This window comes from Ursus maritimus, unplaced genomic scaffold (assembly GCF_017311325.1).
Source record: "Ursus maritimus isolate PB19 unplaced genomic scaffold, ASM1731132v1 scaffold_3, whole genome shotgun sequence".
NCBI classification, from domain to species: domain Eukaryota; kingdom Metazoa; phylum Chordata; class Mammalia; order Carnivora; family Ursidae; genus Ursus; species Ursus maritimus.
This window is the reverse complement of record NW_024425563.1, coordinates 64,719,102-64,745,550: the sequence shown is the minus strand read 5'-3', so window position 1 is coordinate 64,745,550 and position 26,449 is coordinate 64,719,102. Positions and strand designations below refer to the sequence as shown.

At 37.4% G+C, this 26,449-nt stretch overlaps 2 protein-coding genes across 2 annotated transcripts in view; one reads left to right on the top strand and one right to left on the bottom strand.

Annotated features, from left to right (window-relative positions):
- Positions 1–26,449, bottom strand: part of COL28A1 (collagen type XXVIII alpha 1 chain) — a 158,183-nt gene that overhangs the window by 93,987 nt on the left and 37,747 nt on the right. The window contains exons 12-18 of the mRNA XM_040644248.1: positions 20,247–20,315; positions 19,073–19,141; positions 11,973–12,041; positions 9,400–9,468; positions 5,690–5,758; positions 2,260–2,328; positions 641–709 (exon numbers count right to left, since the gene is read on the bottom strand). Coding sequence (XP_040500182.1) covers positions 641–709; positions 2,260–2,328; positions 5,690–5,758; positions 9,400–9,468; positions 11,973–12,041; positions 19,073–19,141; positions 20,247–20,315 — 483 coding nt within the window. The remainder of the gene's footprint in view (positions 1–640; positions 710–2,259; positions 2,329–5,689; positions 5,759–9,399; positions 9,469–11,972; positions 12,042–19,072; positions 19,142–20,246; positions 20,316–26,449) is intronic.
- Positions 11,429–26,449, top strand: part of MIOS (meiosis regulator for oocyte development) — a 103,597-nt gene continuing 88,576 nt past the window's right edge. The window contains exon 1 of the mRNA XM_008686283.2: positions 11,429–11,494. The gene's annotated coding sequence lies outside the window, so the exon portion shown is untranslated. The remainder of the gene's footprint in view (positions 11,495–26,449) is intronic.

Below are 26,449 nucleotides of genomic sequence, written 5' to 3'. Positions count from 1 at the left end.
GTAATCTAGTGTGTTTCACACTAGCCACACATCTCACTGCACACTCATCACGTTCCCAGCATTCAGGAACCACATGTGGCTGGTGGCTGCAGCATTGGGCACTGCATTTCTCGAGGGATTAGTAAGATGGAAAGTAAGGCAGAACACACGCCAGTCGAGGTGAGGGGTAAAAGCAAAGGAAACAGCGCGCTGAGCTATAAAATCACTGGGTAGCAGGAGTGGGGGAGACGTCCTTTAGGTTTAGGGAACAACTTTCTGAGTAGGTAGCTTTTGAGCTGAGACCTGAAACAAGACAAGGGAAGTACCCTTTGCTGCAGCCCTACTGTGCTAGGTGCTCTGTTTTATAACATGCAGACGAGAATGTTCTTGAAGAATCGCTCTGTGCCAAAAGAGGGCCTCTGAGGCTAATAACTATACGAATAAAAACCGGATAGCGGTCCTTAAACTAAACTAAGATTTTTGGTTCTTCTTAAACAGTAAGAGTTACACTGAGCATCAGACCCTTTTCTGAATAAATATTCTCTTCTGATGAAATAACAGATGACACATGCATGATCTGCATTGCATTTGGATATCAGTGAAACTTCACATAATATGACATAAATTATCTAAACGCTTCTGATCGGTGTGCTCGGCTCACCTTTGGGCCTTGTACTCCAACTCCCACCGGCCCTCTAGGCCCCGTAGCTCCTGTCTGGCCTACTTCTCCCTAGTTAGGAAAGAGTATTTGAAGAGTATGTCACTATAGCAGTAAAATAAAAATAATATATTCCTGTCTTAAGAGCTAAGAGCTGTCTTATGTCTACAAAATAACACTGAGCTTTGTGTGCTCAATTCGTGTGTATGTGTTCAAGTATATATATCGTAGATAGATATTAATTATATCATTAATATTAATGTACATGATATATTGTAATATAAAACATGAAAATATAGTTTAATATATGTTATTTCAGTATGTTTGTGTATAATTCAAATATATATATATATATATATATATATATATCCCTTCAGGTGGATGGAGTTTTACCAAATTTGGAATATGTAACGGTCTGGCTTAAAATATAGACTAGGTAGGGGCGCCTGGGTGGCTCAGTCGGTTAAGCGTCTGCCTTCAGCTTAGGTCATGATCTCAGGGTCCTGGGATTGGGCCCATGTCGGGATCCCTGTTCAACGGGGAGTCTGTTTCTCCCTCTCCCTCTGCCTCTTCCCTGACTTGGGTTCGCTCGCTCTCTCTCACTCTCTCTCTCAAATAAATAAATACAATCTAAAAAGATATATATAGACTAGGTAGCATACTCAAAAGGCAGAGGTCCCGTGGAAGATCACTGACACATGAGAAGCCAGAATGACTGCGAATCAAAAGCAATATCATAAGCAGAGAGAACAACCTGAGCTCCAGTGATGACCCCAAAGCAAAAATCTCAAGGACAGTAACTTTCTTCCATCGAGCTGCTCCTCACATGGCACTCTCTAAGGAGTGCGCTGGAAGGTGACTACTCTCAGAGAAGTATTTCTTTAACAATGATTAGTGATCATTTGAGGCAACATTAAGATGTGCCATGCCTCTCCTAAGGGATAAATAACAGTTTTAATTTAGGACATAAAATTATTCCCACATTCATAGAAGATTTTTCTTTATTTCTGACTCTTTAATTAAATGTGTCGGGAGGTTGGCCTACTGGGGGAGTGTTGGTGAGAATGGATTAGGCCGCCCATAGGAAGCCTCTACTGCTTTAGCTGCTAGAATAGGATCTCTTAAGAAAGAGTAATAAAGAAAACAATAAATTAAGATTGCCTAAATAAATGCTTCTAAAAGTGTAAAAGAATACATATTATATTAACCAAACCATCAGGAATATCAGGAATATCAATATCATTTTGCGTTAAGTAAAAATCTGATTTTTTTTTACTTTTTTAAAAATCTAGTTCTTTTTTTATAATAATTTTTTATTATGTTAATCGCCATACAGTACATCCTTAGTTTTTGATGTAATGTTCCATGATTCATTATTTGCGTATAACACCCAGTGCTCCATGCAATACGTGCCCTCCTTAATACCCATCACCAGCCTATCCCAGTCCCCCACCCTCTTCCCCTCTGAAGCCCTCAGTTTGTTTCCCAGAGTCCATAGCCTCTCATGGTATCTGATTTTTAAGTTCATTTCATCTGGTGCTTTCCCAATGCACTGGCTACTGACGAGGAAACAGCAACTAGACTATAAATGCATTAAACTCTGCTCTAATTCAGAAAGTTACCTTGGGACCAGGTGAGCCTTGTCCTGGAGGCCCTTGTGGACCAGGTGGACCCATAGGACCTTGGATTCCCTTTAAAATAAAATGTTTAAAAATAGTATTAGCGAAATTAAGAAATTTGGATAAAAGTAGTTTCATACCCTCTCAAGTGAAAATTTAGTTCACATCCCATCGTACATAAGTCATACTCAGTATTCGTTGAATGGCATGGCAGAGGCTGCTAGTCGAACCATAATATGCATTCTCCCCTTTTTCCGTAGTAAGAGAATTTGTAGCTGACCTGCCCGGCTGCCTAAATAGTGACCACGTTTCCCAGTCCCTGGTGCAGCCAGGTGTTGCCAGATAGACTGGATTCTGGCCAATGGAATACAAACGGAAGTGATGTGTGCGATTGCTGATTCATGATAAAAGAAGAGGCAGGTCTTTCCTTCCCCAGTGGCTGAAGTGAAGACACAGTGGCTGTTCTGGATCATGTGGGTGAGGAAAGCACCCTGAGAAGGACAGACTCCCAAGAATGAAGATGAAACTTCTGAAGACCCTGATGAACAGAGCCACCATGCCAACTTGGAGTTCCAAATCAGAGAAATAAAATTTCTTCTTGTTAACCTATTTCACATTTCAGTCCCATGCAGGCAAACCTATATTCTAGCTGTCTCAATCAAAATATATCAGGACATTAAATCAAAGGTTTGACCTTAGGCTCTGAGAAGCAATAGTCTGTAGACACCAAACTGAAGAATGTTCAAACACTAGATTCTCACTCACATTGTGGGTATAAAAAGGGGAAGGAGATAGGATTAATAAGTTCTTCTTTGGAGAATGTAGTCTTATAAAGTGTGTTCTTTGAAGAAAATGAGAGGGATTGGGTTTCTTCTCTCTTAACCACATTCTAGAGAGCTTCAGTGAAACTACTTGTTGACCTTGATTTTTGCCTTGGCAACACAAGGGACCTGTGTCCTTGATTTGGCCTGGGAGGGATGAGAAGCACATTACCTTCCCATGGACCACAGGTTCTCCCTATAGCTCATACCAGATAATTGAAGTTTAAAAGGAAAATTAATATATTGACTAGATAATTTTTAATACACAATTAAAACTGTGAGTTACAACTAGAGATGATACTATAACTTTTTATTACCTAAAAGAGATAAGAGAAGTTTGTAACTCGTTGGTAATTTCTTCCTGCTACAGAAAAATATTTAAAGGGTTGATGAAGAAAAACTAAAATTTTGTTTTGCTTACACCCCACAAGCCATGATTGTGTAAATAATGATTACAAATACATGATTATTTTATTACAAATGGTATCCTCTTTTTCACAGCTGGATGATACAACTGCTTGTTTATTTTTTAATTATAAATATAATTTTCTCTGGTTAATGAAGATGAAGCAGTCTAAACAGTTTAAGAAAGCTAAGGTTATTACAAGAAGGAATCATAATGTCATTATCAGAATCTTTTACAATTGTCTACACGTAGTGTGATATAGGACAAGGAACCAAAAAATTCAAAGTTATCCATGCGTATATGTGTGTGTACACATGTTTTATGTGGTTATTAGTATTTTCAACTCAATTTATAACAGAGTCGAAGTGGTCAAGCCTCCAAACATTTCATGAAAATCTGCAGGCCTCTTGAGGCATATTATCAACATGTTCCTGAAAACAGGAATTCCCCAAAAACATATGAGTGGGGAAATTCATTTCTGTAAGAGAATTAGGAAGATCTAATAACAAGAGTAATTCAGTGGGTAAACATGTCAAATTAAAGATAAGAAGGAAAATGAGTAACTGTATAAATAGAGGTTACATTTAAGTAGGAATTAAATCATTTGTCTTACAAGGGCAAACAAATTCCTTTCTTGTTCGAAGCAGTTTACAAATGATGGATTCTATTCAATCTCCTATCCAGTAGGGGTCAGCTCTACATGGACATGTCTCCCTTAAAAATGATTTTCTCTTGGAAATTTGGAGGGAAAGGAGTGAGAAAACAAAAGAAGTCAAAGAGTTTTTTTTTTTAAGCTAAAGAACAACAACCCCCACCAAGAACCAGCATTAAAGGCAACAGGAAGTTGGAGGTGGGAGGTCCAGAATTCGCAGGCCATCTGGAAAGATTTGGCTTTCTTTGAACCTCATTTTCAGCCCTATAGTGGTGACTCAGCACCAGGACCCCAAGACCCGGGACTGTCCAGCCACTACTTCCAGGATCAGAACGTAAGCCTGGCTGAAACCAGCAAGTAAACTGCAGAGTTTGAGATGGCCTGGTCCCAGAGTCGAACCACAATCCTTGCGTAATCAAAATATCCAGCTCTTAATTATTATCTAAACATTTATATACAGACTTATCTTGGCTTCTCCTGCATCTTAATCCTCCAAATTTGGGAAACAAAGTGAGAGTTGTCAGTAAGAAGAACAAATACCACTAGGATCTCTATCCAGAGGAAGGAAATGGGAAAAGGAGTGATATCCAACTTTGTTGTTGCTTGGATTAACAACCAAAATACTAATTAATTTCAAGATGGTTAGAAACAAACTCAAGAGTTAGTGTCAACAATGAGATTTGGAATTATCTATTTTTTAATCCTCTTTTCCCACTCTCCTAGATAAGGGAAGCACTATTCATTCTCTAGGCAACAGAATAATTCAAACCTTAATCATAAATCTTAGTCAAGCCGATCAGCTACTTTCTGTGCAGGAGGAGAGTCAGCATAACTTTGGATTCGTTCGTCACTGGGATTAAATGAGACCCTGTAGGTAGATAGTACTGTTACATTATCTCTATATTATTTAGATCTAGCAAAATTGCCCAGCTTTTCCAAAAGTTATGGTCAGAAGATTTTGGAAGCAGTTGGATCCATGAATGCAGAGACATCCTCCGAGAGCTTTCCTTCCGTCTGACCGAGAGAGGCCAAATGTCATTTATAAACCCTACCTGTGGTTTGCTTCTATTCAAGAATGGTGCCCTTCAGAGTTGCCTCTGAATCTTGTCCTTGTTTTAAGTTTAATATTTTTCTAGATTGGTACATGGCTAGGGGGTGGGAAATACTACTCTCCTAGCATGGGGAGAGAGTGAGATTTAATCATTCGCGAAGCCGCAAGGGGAAAACACATAAACCAGCAGATAAATAAACCGGGGCGCCTAAGGAAACCTAAGAATATAAAATCACTCGAAAACTCTTATCCTGTTAATTAAGCATTAATGTTAAAAGTCACAGCTCCAAGAAACACACATCTTATTTTTTTACTCTTTGGAAGTTCTAAAAAATAAAATCTCACAGAACCATCTTTCCCTTCCCTACATTCACTTTTGGTTGTATATTCCACTGCACTCTGTCAAGTACACCCCTAGGTGGCTGCAGGACTGGCTTTCAGTGACCACCAGGCCTGGGTCAGAGTGCTCTGTACCGAAGGGAAAGAGAGAAAGCTTTGATTACCTGTTCCCCTTGGCTCCCGATTCCAGGGATGCCCATTGGTCCCTGGGGTCCCACAGGTCCCAAATCCCCCTGTACAGAAAATAAGTCAGAAATATAACAATAAACCTCATTCTTTCATACTTCGCTAATCTTGAATTATGCTGAATTAAAATCTATCTCTACCATAAAAGGGTTCAACATAAAAAGTTAGAAAACTCTATTTCTTTTAAACAGCCTACAGTTCAAGTTTGCCGAAAGAGTGAATGATATTTTCATTGTGTCGTCTAAATTGGTGACTGTTTGCACCAGTTTATCCATCATTTTTCTCACAAGGACCAAGAATTCCTAAATGGTTATTATAATACCAACACTTCCTATTAGGGTTATAATAGAAATATTTTAAAGTCTAATATTTATAGGGTCCAAGAAAATCGGGATTTGAGAGAGAAATTGAAGAGAAATGTTTGAAAATTTTCTAAATACCTTTTCCCTCCATGTCTTGCTAAAATACATTTTAAAAATTAAGAAATTATCTAAGATAAACGCAAAAAAATTAAAGAACCTAACCTTTTCCTTCCATGAAATAAATTTGGGAAACAAAGTGAGAGTTATCAGTAAGAAAAACACTATCATTCATTCATTCTTTGTGTCTTTCAACAAATACTTGTGAGCGCCTATTATGTGCCAGGAATTGTTTCAAACGCTGGGAAAGCAGCAGTGACCTAAACAGCCAAAACCCTCTCTTCTCACAGAGCTTACATTCTAGTAGGAAAAACAGAAGATAGTAAACAAGATAAATCAATTAAATAAATAATATGTCAAATAAGGATAAGTGCTAAGGAGAAAAATAAATCAGGGAACGGGAAGACAGCTACAGTTTTGCACAAGGTGGCCAGGGATGGCCTCAATGAGAGGGAAAGAACGAGGTGGAAACACAGGAAAAGCATTCCAAGCAGAGCAAACATCCAGTGCGAGGATGATGCCTGGCACATCCGGAATAGCAAAGAGACAACGAGATGCGTATTTTATTTTATTTTTAATTTTTAGAAGAAGCCTTCATGCCCAACTTGGGGCTTGAACTCACAACCCGAGATTAAGAGTCAAATGCTCTACCAACTGAGCCAGCCAGGCGTCCTGGACATTTAAATGTCAGTTGTATTTAGGCTACATCAGGATCTATAAACTTGCCCTTAAACAGCTTGATCGTAAACATTTTATTCTTGAGGGCCATACTAAGGTCTCTGTCATAACTAGTGAACGCTGCTTTGGTCGCACAAATACCTAGATGAACAGATGTGCCTGTGTTCTAAAAACACTGTATTTGTAAGAATAGCAGCCAGCCCCATAGTTTGCCAATGCCTGGGCTAAATAAACGTTTTTATGAACAAAATCATTATCATTAAATCATACTTATAATATTAGGGGTGCCTGGGTGGCTCAGTCTGTTAAGCATCCAACTCCTGATCTCAGCTCAGGTCTTGATCTCAGGGTTGTGAGTTCAAGCCCTGCGTTGGACTCCACGCTGGGTGTGGAGCCTGCGTAAAAAAATAAAGAAAGAATGCTGACCCTGTCATTGAGACATGCCCTGGAATATGCTTCTTAGTGTTTTACTTTGTGTCAACCCCCAGTCTAAATAAATATCTTAGAAGGAAAAATGTAATGGACTCAAGTTCGAGTTCAGAGCTGGATTCTGATTCAGAATTGGATTGCTTGTCATGGGGCAGGCACTGCGCTACATGCTTTTCATGCTTTATCTCACTTAATCCTCACAAGAACCCTCTGAAAGTAGGCATCCCTGTCTTCCAGATGAGGTTAAGTACCTTGCCCCAGTCACACGACCATTAGATGACAGAAGCAAGATTCAAGGTCACTCTCTCTGACTCCAGAACCCACTCATAACCACTATTCTGCAAATATTCAATCAACACATAAGACGGATCCTCTTTTGTGCATTAATATTTACATTTAATATCTGTATCAAAACCACTTCTTTGTGTTTTACTAATTATACATTTTGAGAGCTTTTATCATGGGCGTTTATCTTATCACTTGAATTACAGACACCAAAGTGCTTCAATCTACTGTTATATATAAAAGAATAGGAAAAGAGGAAAGGGGGGAAGGGTAAGGATTTGGCAAGGGAGTAGCAAATGAAAGCCTCGCAATTACTATGTGATAATGTCTGATATTTCAATGTATTTTCTCTGCGTGAGCTCCAGATGTAAAAACACAAATGCCATGACACCACCACCTGAAAAAGTTAATTTACTGACCTCATAAAACAATAGATCTGTTGTATTCAGTTCTCACTGCTCCAAAGGAAGAAAAAAAAATCTTACATATTTTTAGGGTATTTTGGAGCTGGAGCTGACCTATTTGAACCAAGAATTGTATTACAACTAAAATTTGTATAACTCACTATTTACCAGTATCTCTCCTATTTAAATACAGATATCTAAAAGAGATAGCTACCAGTAAATAAAAGAAATAAGTAATTCAAAATTGAAACATAACACCTAAGATAATCATGAATATAAATCATTAATATAATATATACTGTGATGATATGTTTAGAGATTAACATATAAATGACTCCAAATTGATATGAGGTCTCTGTTTTTTGTACATTTCTTATATCCTCTCCATCTCTGGCAGCTTTCCCTTCCCACGGGTCTGTAGCTAGCTCGCTAGCTCCTATCACCAGCCTCACCACCACTTCTAATCTGGGTATAATCTGCAGCTCTTTTAAAGAAAACTGGGAACTAGTGAGAAAAAGAAAAGCAATGACAGGTGGACCATGGAACATAAACAATTTTACAGAATAATGTCAGATATGGCCATTCGATGTCATGAACCAAGATAAAAACAAGAGTGCTCCATAGTCAGGTCTGAGCACAGACAAAAACAAAAAAGCAGCATCCAAACCACCCATCCCCAGCAAAATGATCAAACATCCCCCTACACTAGCTAAAATGAATGACTGTTACTTTTTTTTTTTTTTTTTACCAATTACAGCTAAGCCTGAATCCACTTTCCCCACCTCCTAGATAAGAGTCATTAAAATGGGCAGTCTTAAAATTACCTCACTTCCTAACAGCATTAAATCCAAAGCCAACTCCTACCTTCTTAGACACTTCCCAAAATCACCTAACACAAGCCCAAATCCTATAAAAAAATCTTTCTTCTTCTTCCTGAGTAGTGATGGGTTCCCCATGGTCTGTGGTCTCCCGCACCGCAATGAATCTATAGACCTCACTTCGTTCAGCTATGGGTGGATCCCTCTTGGTCCTTGTGAGAGGGCAGCAGCGCTAGCTTGCTTCAATGAGTTCTCCTATTTTAGTCCCATTTTAAGGTAGTATTTTTTGAGTGAATATCTAAGGATGGACATGCATGTTCTGTAACGGGGTCAAGTCAATACATTTTTAAAAACTATTTTCTTTACTAAGAAGAAGTCTGTTTCGCTAATGTTCGGCTGCTTAGCTGCAGATAGTTTTACTGGAAGTCAAAACCCAAATAAATGAGACATTACTGTAAATAAACGTGATGGGATATTTCAGATCATAATTCAACCTACATAATATACCTTGCATATACTGGATTTATAATTAACTGGATACCTGTGTGATGTGGTTGTTAGGCTGAATACAGTTCATAAATGTACATGCATAAAGAACAATGAACAAAAGTAATTTTATTGGCATCTTTCCTATTGTATACCCTAGATGCAGTACCTTGTCCCCTTTGATTGATGGGCCTTGTAATCCTTGTGGGCCAATTGGTCCTTCAGAGCCTTTTTCACCCTGAAAGTATGTGGGAGACATATCGGTATATTAATAAAAATCAGGATTTTAAAACAGCTGAAGCATCCAAAGCATCTAAATTCACTGCTCATTACAAATGGGTAATTCTAGCTGATGCGAAAATTTGTAACTTGCAAAAAAATATATAGCTTTAATACTCTTAAAATTTAGGAAAGAATCTGTCCAAACAGAACACATATATAGCATCATTAAAGTTGGAAAAGAGCTCCATTCCTGATAGAAATATCTGGAAATAGGGGACCTAAGTAATCATATAGTACAACAAACTGAATCAGTCCTTCATTTCCTTAACACTGCTCAGTGAAATCCATCACACAATGAAAATTTGTCTCCCATTGTAGTATATGAACTAATACTTGCTAGTGTTGAATTACTTATTAAATGTGTTACATCATAAATTACAAATGTTCATTGAAAATTTAGTTTTAAAATGATTCAGAGAAAATCTTGGATGTACTTCTACAGTCACATGACCTATGTGACTAGTTCTGGTTGTAATGTAATTTCAATGAAGTTATAACATTGTGTGCATTTGTGTGAAAAATAAACCATAAAATTAATTAGGAATAGCATTCATTTCATTAGTTTTTTTTAAGCCCAGAGTAAAATCAAAGAACACTTGTAAGAAACCTTGGGAAAGGGAAAATATACCTTCAAGTCCTGCTTTATTCATAATTTACTCCATATCATTGCAAAGTAGCCCCAAGTAGCACATATAGAAAACTCGCATTGACCCTGCTGGTTGAGGAATGAAGTATTCTGATTAATGGCTTCTTCTGATCATTACCCCAGAGTATATTGCATAAGTCGACCCTAAAGTGACACTGAATATAATGGCTTCTTTCCGTGAGGAGAGGCAGGGCTCTGCAGTGCTGTGGGTTATTATGAGTAAGACTGAATCATGTTTACATACAGTGGAACCTGTCACTAAGACTCGCCCACAGTATCCTTCTTAGGGTTTCACTTATTCACTTCTCATTTACTTATTTATCTTAAAAACCCCCATAGATTATAAAGAGAAATAACTCAGGCTATTTGAATTTCCCAGTTTGTTTGGACTAAGCATAAAGAGAAATTTACTATATACCGAAAAACCTCAAGAAATTATGTATTATAAAACTTTCTGAAATGTAGCATTAAACTGCTGGCCTGTCTTCTGATAGTGATACTCTGGTTAGGTCAGGGCATTAGAAATGTCCCCTTTATCCTACAGATTATTTCCTTTGATGATGACAAATTAAAGTTTGTTTGCTAATGAGGGCTTCTGTTAAAATTCAACCCAGCAGTCACTCATAACTTAGTATGAACTAGGTATTAGCTAATTGATTTCCTTCTAGTCGAGATTCAGGTTTCTCACAGACAATAGAATATTGATTGTGGTGGAAGAGGATAAGAATGAGATGATATTTTACAGCATGAGGCTGGAGTGAGAAGGGCAGATCTTAGTGACCTGACCAAATGGCTGAAGTGGAAGTTCTTAAGACACCTAGAAAACAGCACGTGCTTCTCTGGGCGGTGTGTTTGTGCATGCACGTGTGTTTGGGGGGAAAGAATTTAGAAAAGAAGGAAAAGGGAACCCAAGATGTATTCTTGCTTACTCTGAAATGTTCTTGATGCTGCCCAAAGTGTCTTGGAAAATCATTCCCTGTGTGGCCTTTGGTAGATGGTGGGAAACAGCCTAGACCAGGACTCAGCAGATTACAGCCCATTGGCCAAAGCTGGCCCACTGCTTATTTTGTTTTTGTTTTGTTTTGTTTGTAAATATAGCTTTATTGGAATACAGCCACACTCAGTCATTTTTACATGGTTGAAGACCGTTTCATGCTAGACCAACAGAGGCTAAGTCATTGTGCCAGATAACCATACTGCTCACACAGCCTAAAATATTTATTATCTGGCTCTTTACAGAAAAATTTTGCCAACCTCTGGTCCAGAAGAACTTGAGTGCCAAGAATTATATATGAGAAGCAGTAGAGACATTAAATTCTCACTTGCCAAGTAAAAGGTATGTTTCTCCTAGCATTTTCCTCCTTATGATAACAAGGTAATCCCCATTCTATCCTCCCACCCATATTTCTTTCTTATTATACTAATGACAATATGATTACAAACTGGTTTATTAGTTTCTTGTCTGTGTTTCACAAAACAGCTGTGAGTAAGGTTCTGTCGTAGCTATGTTCAATAACTTCATTTCTGGACATAAAAATGCTATTTATCACGATGGCTTTAATGACTACAAACTAAGCGTTTTCTCCTTTCATATGCAATAATCATGTAAAGTAAAAGTCCATCAATTAGTTATTTATAATTGCAAATTTCACTATAGTTTCATGTTGAGGGAAATTTTACATATTCCTTTAATAGGGTGAAGGTGGTCAGGAAAATACTTGACTTCTGATAATTGGCTAGGACACATTTTTTTAAGTTGTAAATCATGACCATGCAAGGCAAAGCATTTTTCATAGTACAGAAGGTATCGTTACCTTTGGTCCTGGAAATCCTTCTCCTGGTAAGCCCCTCTCTCCTGGTACTCCCTCAGGACCACGGGGACCCTGTTTAGGAGAAGAGGGAATGAGGAGCAGGAAAAGAGAGAGAAAGAATGGGGGGAGGGGGAGAGAGAAGGGAGAAGGAAGAAAGGGAGAGATGGTTCTATTTTGGTTCACACCAGATGCTCTGACATAGCCCTACTTAAGTTATTAGTGGGAATCCTTCTAGTAAACTCCGTACTGATAGTAGTATTGTAGAGTTGTGAAGAATATTCCCGTTGCATTACTCGTTCAACTTGATCAGCAGAAGATGTTCTATTCTGGTGTCCTCAAATTAGAGGAAAATGGAAATTAAGTGATGCTTCAGAATAAGGATTAGGAAATAAATCCTCTAAGGAAAATCTAAAAATCTAGGACTGTGTGGTCTGGAGGATGTTGCAGAGTGATTAAATAATTGAAAAATATCAGGGGAGCTCTGTGAAGAAATCACTGCACAGCTGCTTTAAAGCATTGAATTCTGTTTACACATGTTTCAATTTCCATCCTGATACATTTGGATTCAAATTTGAATTCTTTCAAGGACTGCTTGAATCCACTGGAGGTTTATGTGCAAATGGGAATCTTGGTAGCATCGCTCAGGGGCAGCATGGTTTTCGATCTCAGTGATTCAAATTAAGAAGTCCAGGTAAACTGTTGTTCAAAAGGGCACTCAAGAAGGTGAAAAGTTCTCACAGAAGGGAAGGAAAACAACACGGTCTCAGGCTTTGAAGTGGACTGGCAGGAAATGTACTAACTGAAAAATAAAAGACAACAGCAAGATATTCACTTGAAGTCGGAATTTTCAAAAGGTTACAAATTCTCCCTCTCTTTACTCTTGGCCAGAAGGTCACAAAGTAAAAAAGGAACTAACGAGAATCTTAGAAACACAAACTGGAGCTTTTCCTCTAATGGATCTAAAAAGATAATTAGGGCTTGCTTGGCAGGGAAGCGAACCTAGGATGATATAAAGTCTACTGAGTTGCCCAGAAACTCGCAAGCCAGCACAGTGCAGACACTGTAAACGATCTGGGGGCTCGATATGCAATAATCCAGGGTATTTGAGCGGCGCTTTCTCCTGAAGCCTGGTAGCAGATGTAGGATGCAGCATTTGCTGATCAGTGACTGATCATAGTTAGAGATCTGTAAACAAGAAAGCTAATTGCAACCCATTTTAATTTTTTTTGCCTTTCCCTAAATATTGTATATTTTAAAAGACTGTCTTCTTCAGTATTTATGCATCACCAATTTCATAAAGACTTTAATTAAAGGAAAAAAGTTAACATTTAATTCTATTTAAATTGCTATGCTGATGGGAAACCTAACTTTTAACATCCTGAGACCTTAATCAAAAAACTAATATCCATGACAGCTTGCTCTAATGTTAGAGTGATTAACTAGAGGAAAAACAAATATAAGCATGAAAACTAGATTGCAAACTAAAAAGGCAAGTGCCTAGTTAACATCATGTAATTTAACAAAAAAATTGACAAAATATTCCCCTTTCCCAATGACAAATGAAAATAACACAATTTACATTAAATGCAAAGAAGTCTTTTTCCAGTTCACTCGATTTTTTTGCCATTCATTCAGCAAATGCCTAGTGGATGCAAGGCGTTGTGCTAAGTTCTAGGAACAGCAGACAGACCTGCTCCCTTGTCTCAGAGAGCTTACAGTCTTTCATGATAATCGAAAGTATATTGTGGTGTCATATGGACCAGGGTTCAAGTCCCAGCTCTGTTGTGTGTTAGCAGCGTGATCTCCAGCAAAGAATGTAACCTGTCTAAAGTTCAGCATCCTCATCATAACGGCGGTAACAATAGTACCTACCTCAACCGCAGGTACTAATATAAGGGTTAGATCAGAGAGACTTTGAGCTCTTGCATCTGAGCATTCAAAAATATCTGCTATCACTATCAAAATAATTTTACTTGAATCTTGTGATTGCGAAGAATGTCCTTTCAGGGCATGTTTATGAATAAGGTAGCTTCAGAGTGAATGGTTTGCAGTAGGCAATATGGCAATACGGAGGGAGGGCTGGTGTGCAGCAAAACAGGGAAACTTCCCTCCATCCCTGCTCCTCTAGAGTCCACCAGCCAAGGTGAGAGTGAAAACAATGGTGGCTCTGAGGAGCATGTGTTCCAAGCTGCTCAGAACGCAGAACTAATACTTGTAATCACTTAAAGGCATTTTAAAAAGCAGTGATCCAAGGTTCAATTACTATAAACAACTGGAGTAATACTCCACAACATCAGTACATTCTCATATTTTCCAGCTGAACAGAATGGGAAATGACTGCTTGGCTAAGAGAAAGAGCAGGTACTTGGGTTAGATGACCTGCACCTCATTTCTACAGTACCGATGGATTATTTTTAAAAGACAGAAATGCTTCTATAAAAAACTCATGGTGTCCTTTTCAAAAGCCATGAGAACCAATTATAATTATGGCATACTTATTTGACTTCTCATGAATGCCTCTAATTAAAAAAAAAAAAGTGAAGGAATCTAATTATCAGTTAACACAGTCTGATTAGTGAAATGCTTTATTTGAGACATTAATGAGATAAAATGTGATTATCCATTATCTTATTACTTCTCTTAATAATCTCACTAGTGTGGATAATTGATAAAAGTGGTTTTACCATACATTGCAAGCATTAAAAAGAAATATGCTAAATAATAATAAAAATTGCCCATAATATTTGAACAGTACCATCTATGTAATTTTTAACTTCAAAGTATTTACAGTTCTACTTCAGGGGATATTTTTTACTAACAGTGCTCTGAATATCCTTGTACAAAAAAAACCCCCCAAAAAAACACAAAAAACAAACCCCTGAAACCACTTGAAATCATTCAGACAAAGAAACAAACATAAAGGACTTTCAGCAGAACCTTTTTTAGTCCCAAGGTATTTATGTTACTTCTAAGTAATTAAAAACCTCCCAACGTGGGTTTTTCTTACGACAGTTTGGTGCAAAACATTTTCATACATTATTCGTGATCTGCCCCACCTTTGTTATGATTTCAGTTCCCAATTAAACCACAGACTGCAGAGTCACTCTGATTTGTGTAATTGTGGCTTGGAAAGCAAACAAACAAGAACTTCATGCTCTAGCAGTATTATGAAAACTCTCTAGCTACAAACAAAAAGGCAAGTAATACAAATTTTTCTTTAACATGAATTTTAAAGGCATAGCGGAGGTCCAAAAATAAAAAAAATAATAAGTAAGGGAAATCACAGGGCTCCAAAACAAAAAGACAGCGGAACCCTGGAGGGGTGCGCATAGAAGCTGATGCTGTGGCCGTCCTGGGTAGAAGAGTGTGGTTGTGTGGTGGAAGTAGGTCTAGAAAATCTAAGATAGAGAACCAGGAGCAAGGATTCTGGCTCACTCATTGGAAAATGAGGAGAGAATTAGAGCTGAGATAAAGCTTACAAGCTAGGTTCTGTGCTGAGCATAGAGTCTGCTTAAGATTCTCTCTCCCCCTCTGCCCCTCAGTGCTCCCCTACTCCCATATGTGTGCGCTCCCTCTCTCTAAAAAAAAGTCTATGTTCAGTGTAGTATTTTTAAGATCAGGTGCCAATTCTGATGACATTTCAAGCTTGTTGGCTAAGAACACATGATAAAAGTTCAATAAGCAGGGGCACCCAGGTAGCTTAGTTGGTTAAGTGTCTGCCTTCGGCTCAGGTCATAATCTCAGGGTCCTGGGATCCAGCCCCACATCAGCTGTATTCACCCCCCATTGGTCTCCGTGCTCAAGGGGGAGTCTGCTTGTCCCTCTGTGTCTCCCCCACCTCATGCACGCACACTCTCTCTCTTTCAAATAAAATCTTTTTTTAAAGTTCAATAACCATATATACATACATGTAGATATATGTATATATACATGTGTGTATAAAAAGTACACATGTATTCTAATATGTGCTTTCTAATTAGATTTTTTTTAATTATTGAGTTTTGAGTGCCCTTTATACAATCTCAGTGTAAATCCTTTGTCAGATACGTGGGTTTGCAAATACTTTTTCCTGATCGGTAGCTTGTCTTTTCATCCTTTTAACACAGTCATGGAACAACTTTTTCCACTTTCCAGGAATCCAACTAATCATTTTTTTTTCTTTTTTGGATCATATTTTTCATAACATGTCTAAGAAACATTTACCAAGCTGTAGGTCCCAAAGATTTTGTCTTATGTTTTATTCAAAAGTTTTATAGTTTTACATTGCACATTAAATCTATGGGCCATTTTGAGTTAATTTTTTTTAAAAGGTGTGTGTGAAACTTACTTAAATTGAAGTTCATTTTTTTGTGTATGGATATCCAACTTGTTGAAAAAGTTATCCTTCCTCCATTGAATTGTTTTTGCACTTTATCAAAAAATCAGTGTGTGGGTCTGTGTCTGGCTTCTCTGTTCTATTCCACTGACCGTGTTTCTATGATCTGCCAGAACTTCTCAATCTTGATTACTATAGCTATGTGAATAAAACCTTGTCTTCAACTTTATATTTCTTTTTGAAAATTGTTTTTAACAATTCTAGTTCCTCTTACTTTCCATATAAATTTTAAAATAATCTTGTCCATATCTATAAAAAAATCTCATTGGGATATTTAAAAAGACTTGTATTAAAACTTATATCAATTTAAGGAGATGAACAGCTTTATGATGTCAAGTCTTCAATCCAGGAACATGGTGTGTCTCTTGATTTATCAAATATTCTTTTCCTTCTTTCATTAGTGTTTTGTAGTTTTCAGGAAACAGGTCCTACACATGTTTTATTACATTTTTACCCAAGTATTTCTATTTTTAATGACTATAAATGTTAATATATTTTAAATTTTTATTTCTATGTGTCTGTTACTAGAATATAGAAAAAAATTGATTTTGTCTGTTCTTTGTATCTATGGGATTGGTTGGTGGTTTTTTGTTTAAGGTTCTACATATAAGAGAGAACATATGGTATTTGCTTTTCTCTGACTTATTTCAGTTAGTATAATGTCTTCAGACCCCATCCGTGTTGGTGTAAATGGCAAGACTTCATTCTTTTTTACGACTGAATAGTAATCCAGTATATGTATATTGATTTTATATATATCCAATAGTAATCCATTATATCTATATATCAATACATATATATCCAATAGTAATCCATTATATCTATATATCAATATAGATATCCAATAGTAATCAATTATATATGTGAGGTATATATATCAATTTCTTTATCCACTTATCCATCAATGAACAGTTAGTCTGTTTCCCTATATTGGCTATTATAAGTAGCAATGAACACAGGAATGCATATATCTCTTCGAGCTACTGTTTTTATTTTCTTTGAATAAATACCCAGAAGTCAAATGGCTGGATCATATAGTAATTCTATTTTTAACTTTTTGAAGAACCTCCATATTGTTTGCCACAGTGGCTATACCAAATTACATTTCCACCAACAATGCAAGAGGGTTCCCTTTTCTTCACATCCTCAACAACACTTGTTACTCTTATATTTTTGATAATAGCCATTCTAGCAGGTGTGAAGTGATATCTCATTTTGATTTTGATTTGCATTTCCCTGGTGACTAATGATATTGAGCATCTTTTCACGTACCTATTGGCCATCTGTACATCTTCTTTGCAAAAATATCTATTCGAGTCTTCTGCCTGTCTTTTAATTGATTTTTTTATTGTTATTATTGAGTTGTTTGAGTTCTTTATATATTTTGGATATTATCAGATATATAATTTGAAAATATTTTCTCCCATTCAGTAGATTGCCTTTCTATTTTGTTGATGGTTTCCTTTGATGTGCAGAAGCTTTTTAATTTGATGTAATCCCAGCTTGTTTATTTTCACTTTTGTTTCTTTTACTTTGGGTACTCAAAACATCATTGCTAAGACCTGTGTCAAGGAGCTTACTGCTTATGTTTTCCTCTAGAAGTTTTATGGTTTCAAGTCTTACATTCAAGACTCAAATCCATTTTTAATTAATTTCTGTGTATGGTATAAGATAGTGGTCCAATTTACCCAACACCATTTATTAAAGTAAGACTGTCCTTTCCCTATTGTATATTCTTGGGTTCTTTGTTGTAAATTAATTATTTCTGGGCTCTCTATTCTGTTCCATTGGTCTATGTGTCTGTTTTTGTGCCAATACAATACTGTTGTGATTACTATAGCTTTGTAATATATTTAGAAATCAGAAAGTGTGACAGAAAGTATGATGCCTCCACCTTTGTTGTTCTTTCTCAAGATTGCTTAGGCTATTTAGGATCTTTTACGGTTCCATACAAATTTTAAGGTTGTTTGCTCCGTTTCCATGAAAAATGCCACTGGAATTTTGATAGGGATTGCATCAGATCTGTAGATTGTTTCAGGTAGTATGGACATTTTAACAATATTAATTCTTCTGATCCAATCCAGTTGTTTTTTATGTGTATCTCAGTGAGTAACTTACTGTTCTTTTCTGGGAGAATAATGACTACTTGAAAATTTAAGAGCATTTCTATACTAGGATAGTCATGTTTTATTCATTTCTTCTCCAGATCTCTTTTGATAGAAACACTTTTTTTTTTCTTCTGCAAAAATAGTAAACTTCAAAGCTACATAAGCTAGAAGCTGCAAATAACATAGGTATTACCTGTCTACCTTCATCAGTCCTAGCTTTAGAGTATACCCGTAAGCTAGGTAGTGAGCAACGCCCTTATTCTCGATGATTTTCTCATGGTTCCAGGAAAGTCAGTTATAAACTATAACTGAATCCAGTTCTCCTATCTCCTAGGAGATTTTGACACATGAGATCTCTTTCCTTCTTGGACAAATTGATTAATCTTGTAAGAAATTTCAGTAAGAGAGAGCCAGTTGTACATATCGTGTGTGTGTGTGTGTGTGTCTATTTCAAGTGTCATAAAAAAATAACACTTGGATCTGGCCCTTGTATATTTATTGTCTTTTGTTATCCCAAAAGATGCAAGATAGATTTAATGTAACCATTTAGTCTAATCACAAAGGGCACATAAAAACTATATTTGTCCTTTTTATTCCATCTAGAATATCTTGCTACTTACTGGCTGGCCTGGCTCCCCAATGCCAATCGGTCCCGGAGCCCCTGTTCTTCCTTCCTGACCTCTTTCCCCCTAAGAGAAAGAAATAATCAAATGAAAGTTTGAGTTTTTAAATAAAGAATAAACACAGCACAAGATACTCTGGAGATTTCAACACAGATATATTCCAAAATAGTCAAACTTTTCACATTCATAAAGATAAAAAAAAAATTCTGGAGGAGGAGAAATGGCTTGAATTTAAGTGAAAAAATTACTCTAAAACTCTCATCATCCCTTCTTGTGTAAGTGCAATACACCATTTTAGCTTTCAGAAGCTATTGTGTGTGTAGCACTGGCAGGCTGGACTGCATTCAATGCATTTGGGTTACTGAGAGGACCAAGCTAACAATGCTTGTGCTGTTCCCTGCCCCCTCACCACCATCCTGGAACGCCACCCTCTCCTTGTCCCCACTCTATTCCATTTTACCTCTCCTTTCAGTTCTGTTGCACCCTTCCTCTCCTTCAGAATCTTTGTCCAATCACTCTGCCAATACAAACTCCTCCTTCCCTGGAGTCTCAGTACGCTTATTGTGTCAATGCCGTCCGTGGTGATACTTGATGACCCCAGAATTGCCTGTTTTCTACTGCTATCTGTTTTAGTCCTGCACCAAAGTCTTATTGTCCCAATGACGTAGAAAAGCCATTTAAAATAAGCCCTTCTGTTCTGTGACATCCTGCGTGACACAGAGCACTCCAGGGTGTTGGGTGTTGCAGTACTTTCTAGTTCCCTACAAGCCTTGCTATCAACACTTATCTATGCAGCAAATGGTCCTTCTGGTTTCTGCCCCTCTATGCTCCTTTAAGGTGAACAGGTGATAGTTTGTATGTTAAGATCTTTAACGTCCCAATATCACTTTTGTATGTTAACATTTAAATTCCATGAAAACTCAACAGAACAGGAGAGTGGGTATTTGGGGGCAAGACAAACTTTTCATTCCAGTCAAATAAACAAACAAACAAACATTGATTATGCTTGTGGTAACTGCCCCAGTGTCCAAGCACCCGGACTGGAAGTACCTTCTACAGAAAGCCTCCTTGTGTCTAGGGGGCAAAGCTGAGCAGAGTTCATATCACAGCTTCCCCAACCCCTGCAATAAACTCAGTACTCATCGATGGGGAAAAAGACAAGAATCATTACCTTAATTCCTTGTTGTCCAATACCAGGGGCTCCTGGAGGACCATAAGGACCAGGGGGACCTGGTTCACCCTGGAGGAAGAAACAGTTCTACATCAGGTCAACTCAACAGTATTTGTTGAACAGCTCTTAGATGTATAGTGATGCAGTAGGAGCTTTGAGGGCAACAGTGAAATCTAGGACATAGTCACCGCCCTCAAAGTTTTTACAATCCAGTTGGAAGGGCAACATAGACCCAGGGTTGAATTAACCAGTGGATACAACAGGCACAATATCTAGGGTCCATGAAAATGTTTCCATGTTAATGTTTAAAATCAGAATAAAAAATAAAAAAATAATAATGATATACGCAAATAATGAATCATGGAACACTATATCAAAAACTAATGATGACTAACATAACATAATAAAAAAATAATGAATATATAACAATGAATTCAGTCTGGATTAAATTTGTCTTTATGCCAACTCAGTTGTAATATATAATTTTTAACATTGTTTTATGGAAGAAGAGGCCCATGAAAACAAAAGATTCTAGGATCCTACAACCCTCACTTGTTTGCTCAACAGACCTTTATTCTGTGCTTCTGACAGACACATTTGTTTTCTACCTAATGACAATCCCCTCTCCTCTTTCCTTCCCTGCTGTTAGAACTCTGACCTGTTCGTGTCAATGGAAAGTTGTTCTTTACACTTAGGGCTGTAGGATGAATTATTATTGATTCAAAGCAAGTCTGGAATCTCCTTTCCCTTTGCCACTGGTTGGTCCTTTGGCTCAGTTCCAACAAATGAGATATGGGGATGTTATTAGGTGCAAAGAGAAAGCTTTTGCTTCTGTCTCCTCTTTCCTAGTTGGAGATATGATAGCTATCTTGTAACCACGAGGTAACAGTCTTGCAGATGAATGCCAACCATTGAAGAGGACAATGCTGAAAAACATTTTGAAGGGCCCCAGCTCCTAAAAAACCTCATTGAACTTGATCAAACAAAACCTCATTGAGCTATCTACCTTCAAACCTTCTTTTTAGGAAACAACAAGAATTCTTATGGTGTAAGCCACAATTAATCAAGATGTCTGTTACTAGAAGCCAGAAGCATTTTCAATTAATAGTCTGCTCTGTGGCAGGCCCATCCTAGAATTCAAGCTTCACAGAACTGAACAAGACGAGGGCACTCAAACTTCTGTATTTCATGAGAGAGGAACCTGAGTCCCAGAGAGGTTACGTGGCCTGCCCAAACTCACACCTCAATAACACCCACCAGAACATGGCTCTGCAGGCTTCTCATATTTCCGATCGTGTGGCATGTTGATAGAGGAAAGGAGAGTGGCTATTGATTACAACTTCTTTTTTAAATTTTTTCTGTTTACAAAAGTAATGTATCTTCATTACAGAAAATTTGCCATCTATTGAAAAGCATGCACACACAGAAAAATTTAAATTATCTATCTATAACTACTACTAATTTCTGGTGCATTTCCTTCTAGTTCCTCATGTCTACACATACCTCTAATTTATGTGAAGGAAGATTTCTGAATACTCTCGTGTTTAAGGTAACAAATCCTTGCTATTTAAAATTTCATCCAGTTTATAGACTTCTCTCGTCTTCATCCTTGTATTAAGCAACAGTAAAATGGCACAAGAAGTTGAGACAAACCCTCTCCAGATTGAGGAGAACAAAAGAATTTTCACCAATGTTAAAGCCTCAATTTTCCCTGGAGGCTTGTGATTTTGAAGAGGACTCTTAGTAACCAGAGCAATGTCCTATTGATATGGGAAGGGCATTACTTTAAGGAAGTCTGTGGACTTTAATCAATAGCAAAGGGGAAAAAGAAGGGACAAGAAGAAGGTTCAGAGTCAATCAGCTCCCCAAAAAATATGTCCAGGCTCAAAATCATAACAAAGAAAACCAGTCTCAAAATCAGTTGATTGCGAGAGTTTAAGGTGCCTTAGCGTTTGAGTGGGTAGGATCTAAAGGTACCTTCAGTTCCTTCTTTTAAGTATAAGTCAATCAGACAGATTAATCAACTTGAGTTTTCCCTTTAAAATCCAAAGTTGTACTTATTTTTTCCATGTATATTAAATTTTCTGGAGCAGCCAGATAATTGTCATCCTTATCTGTCACATGTTTTTGGCCATGGAATTTCTCCACAAATAATATCAGACATAAAGGTTCTCCCAAATGTGAAACTGTTTTCTTGATCTCAAAGTTCAATTGCTAGAGAATATTCAGTTTCCTAATTGAGACTCCAAATTTTCACTTCAAAGAAACTCTTCCTTACAACTTCCTGTGCCACAATCTTGTCAGTTATACTGCGTGTGGGTGTGGGTGACCATTTCCATTGCTCAGCAAAGGAACACCAAGCACTTACTCTGTGGGCAGTAATGAAGTAAATACAGAGAAGTTTACGACATTGTCCCTAACCACAAAGAACTAGTTTAAGAAATAAAAGACACCATTAAAATAATAGTAACATAAGGCCCTAATTTCCTTATTCTATTCATTCCCTGTCCCTTTTATATGGTTTGGTTCTGTAATGGATAAGAAGGCCTTTAAATATTATATTATATTATATTATATTATATTATATTATATTATATTATATATACATAGTATATATTTAGAGGAGAATTCGAGTTTTTTAAGTAGTGGAAGCTCTGCCCTGTATAGTATATTCTGTATGCTTGATCTAAAACAAACAAGAACACGGGTTGGTGAGAAGGTTTCCTCTAAATAGGGACAAGGAATTGGTTCTGTTGTTAACTTGAAATACATGAATCAGGAAAATTAATAGGGGAAGCAACTGTCTTGCTCTTAAACCCATGAGCTTCCTTTAGCTTTGGTCAAGCACCAGTAGCCACTGAGTGATTTCTCAATACTGCTTTTTTATTTATTTTTTATTTTTTTAATGTTTTTTTATTACATTATGTTAGTCACCATACAGTACATCCCTGGTTTCTGATGCAAGGTTCGATGATTCATTAGTTGCATCAATACTGCTTTTTTAGAGAAGACACAGGGATCTGAAGGTTATAGAGGAATCACTTTCCCTTACCTTGGCACAGCTCAACATATCTTCACCTTTCAGTTGCTTAAATTTATTTCTCAGGAGCTTAGCATTTCAACATAAGGCCTATAGACCAGCACTGGCCTACAATTAATGTTTATCCCATTCATACTTCTCCTTTCCCTTTCCTACAAAGATTCCCCAGGTGGTAAAGGGAATGTAATATACCATCACTGGGTAAAACAGGAAGAGAAGAATCAGCATTCTACTCACAATGATTTCTGGAAGTTCACCAAGCCTGCATAGCCCATTACTCCTACCCCAACCTTCACCAGTAAGCACAAACACACAGAGAGAGGTTGAATGGCCCCAGTGCTGCTTGTTATTTCTCTACTTCACTTGCTTTAACCGTCAGAGGCATATTCAAAAAGGACTGAGTTAAAGTGGATAGCCCTGGAGGGGGTCTGTTTCTCACGCCGTCCATATGAGTATAAGCAGAGGTAGGGACATTGAGGAGGTTAGGAAAACCACCATTTCCTCAGAAATTAAGGATGCCTATGCTATGGGCCTCAACATTGAAGGAAGCCAATGTCTAATAAAACCTAGTATTTCCAAGCACTGCCCTGACACTTTATATACATTATGCCACTTAATCTTCTAATAATCTTAGGAAACAAGTATTTTTTTCCTATTTTATGATGTGGGGTATAATCATCACTTTTTAATCCATTTTTCAGCATGCATATAATCACAGAGAAAATAAAAACGTGGCTTTTTTCATTCAATCTAGTTGAATCCTGGCTCTATAATTTACTAACAGTTTGGGCTTTTGCAAGATCCCCATATGCAAAATGAGGATAATTATATCTACCTTGCAGGGCTGCTGAGAGAATGCAAGATATTGTCTATAAAACATCTAAGTCACAGCTAAACACATGATAGCTGTTTAATATGTGTAGATTCAATTGTTATTCACCAGACTTTCATCGGGCACCACCCTGGTACTGCATACCTAGTTACATAATTATAGGCATAAATCAGATTACAACTGCACTTTGTAGACACTTACAATCTGGTTGGAGAGACAAATGAATATAAAAGAAAATATAAGTATGTGAATTAGCTATAATAAAGATATTGAGAGGATGTAAGACTCTGAGGCAGAAATGTTTAATTCTGCCTTAAGGAATTGGAAAATTTTCGTATAGTAGAGGAGATATTTGCTCTGAACCAAAAAAAGTAGGAGTCATATCCAATCTGGAAGAAAAGAAGAGGAACAAAAGTTCAGGAAAAGGAAACAGTATGAGGCATAAAATGATGTGAAAAGTTCCAGGGACAATAAGCAGCTCTGTGGGCTCAAGTGGACAGGAATAAGGCAACAATAGGGTCACTATCTAGAGCAGCACCGTCCACTAGAAATACATAAGGAACCACATATGTAATTTTAAATTTTCTAGTAGCCACATTGAGAAAGTAATAACACATTTTACTTAATATATCCAAAATATCATTTCAGTATATAATCAATATAAAAATCTTATTAATGATTTTATTTATTATTTAACACATGTCTTTGAAATCCTATGTGTATTTAACAATTATAGCACATCTCCATTTAGACTAGCCACATTTCAGGGGCTCAGTAACCACATGTGGCTGCTGTATTGAACAGTGTTTGAGGCCCGAGGTTCAGGTCAGAACCATGGAGAGTACCAACAATTAAGTGGGATGGGAGTGGAAGAGCACAGAAATGTCTTGTGGGGAGTTGAGAAAGACAGTGGCTGAGAAAAAGAAATGGGAACTCCCAAAAATAGTATGATAGAAGTCAGGAAGGAGAATTTCAAAAGGAACTCATCATCTCCAAAGACAAACTCCTACTCTTCCCCTTGCAGACCTGATCATCTAACAGCATTCTCTGTCTCAGGGAAGAGCAGCACAATCCCTCCATGAGCCAAGCCAGAAGAAGGAGTCATTCTTGACACCTCTCACTCCCTTACCCACCATGTGTAATGCATCGCCACCGCTTTTCCATATGTCTTCTAAATCTCTCTCAAATCCATCTAGCTCTTTAATCCTCTACTGTGCCCCTACAGCCTACCTCAAATTAATATCACTTCTTGTTCCAACTACAACAAAGTCTTTAGTACCCTACACACATCCATTATAGCACACTTTAATTTATTCCCCTCATTTTAATTTTAGTTTTATTTTTAATCTGAGTGAAAACATTCAAGGCCCTTCCCTTTGCTCCTAGGGGAAACACAGAGTTCCTTACAAGACTTGTGAGCCCCTGCATGGTGTAGTCCCATGGACTTTCCAGTCCCTTCTGTAACTTCTTGCTTCTTCACTCACCACCCTAGCAGCATTGGCCTTTGTTCAGTTCCTTGTACCTGCCAGGCTCTCTTCTGCCACGGGATCTTACACATGCTACTGTATCTATCTGGGATGTTCTTACCTCCCTTTTTTCTTGGTCAACCCTTATTCATCCTTCAAATCTTATTTTAAGCAGCACGGCTTCAGAGAGGGCTTTTCTGATCAGGTGAAATTCCTATTCCAGAGGTACCATTAGTAGCATTTTTCTCTTTTTCTAAGTATTCATTATAATTATAACTTTGTATTTAGCTAATATGTTTCCCCCTAGATTGTGGGGAGATGTCATGTGACTTTGCTCAGCTTCGCACTGTCAATGCTTAGCTAACTGATAACATTCACTCAACCATCCAGACAGCAAACATTTGCTGAGCAGCAACTTGGGAGCAGGTGCCATGTTAGCTGCTGGAGGAAACAGGAAACAAAACAGATCTGGGCTGGAGGAGTTGAGAATCTGGAAATGTTCCTTTGGAGTTCCCTCTGGTTTAGGTTAGGTTTTCAACCAAGAGAAGCTGTATATAAATTACACAGTAATATCAAGTACCTATTACAGGTTCTCCTGCAAACTTACCCAGATAAAATTAACATTTTTTTTTCAGCTGAAGGAATAATGATTTCATAATAGATGGCCTAAGGTTACACTGTATGGGAAGTTCAGCTAGAGAAACAAAACATGCCTTATTCCTGGCACCAGCTATAACCAAAGTCAACATCTTTCCTTGCCTTAAGATAACAAATAATGAATGGTTATCCAAGACTGAATTTTTTGAGGACAGAAATTTACCTTTTCTTGAATAATACAATTATGAACAATTTAATCATACTTTGG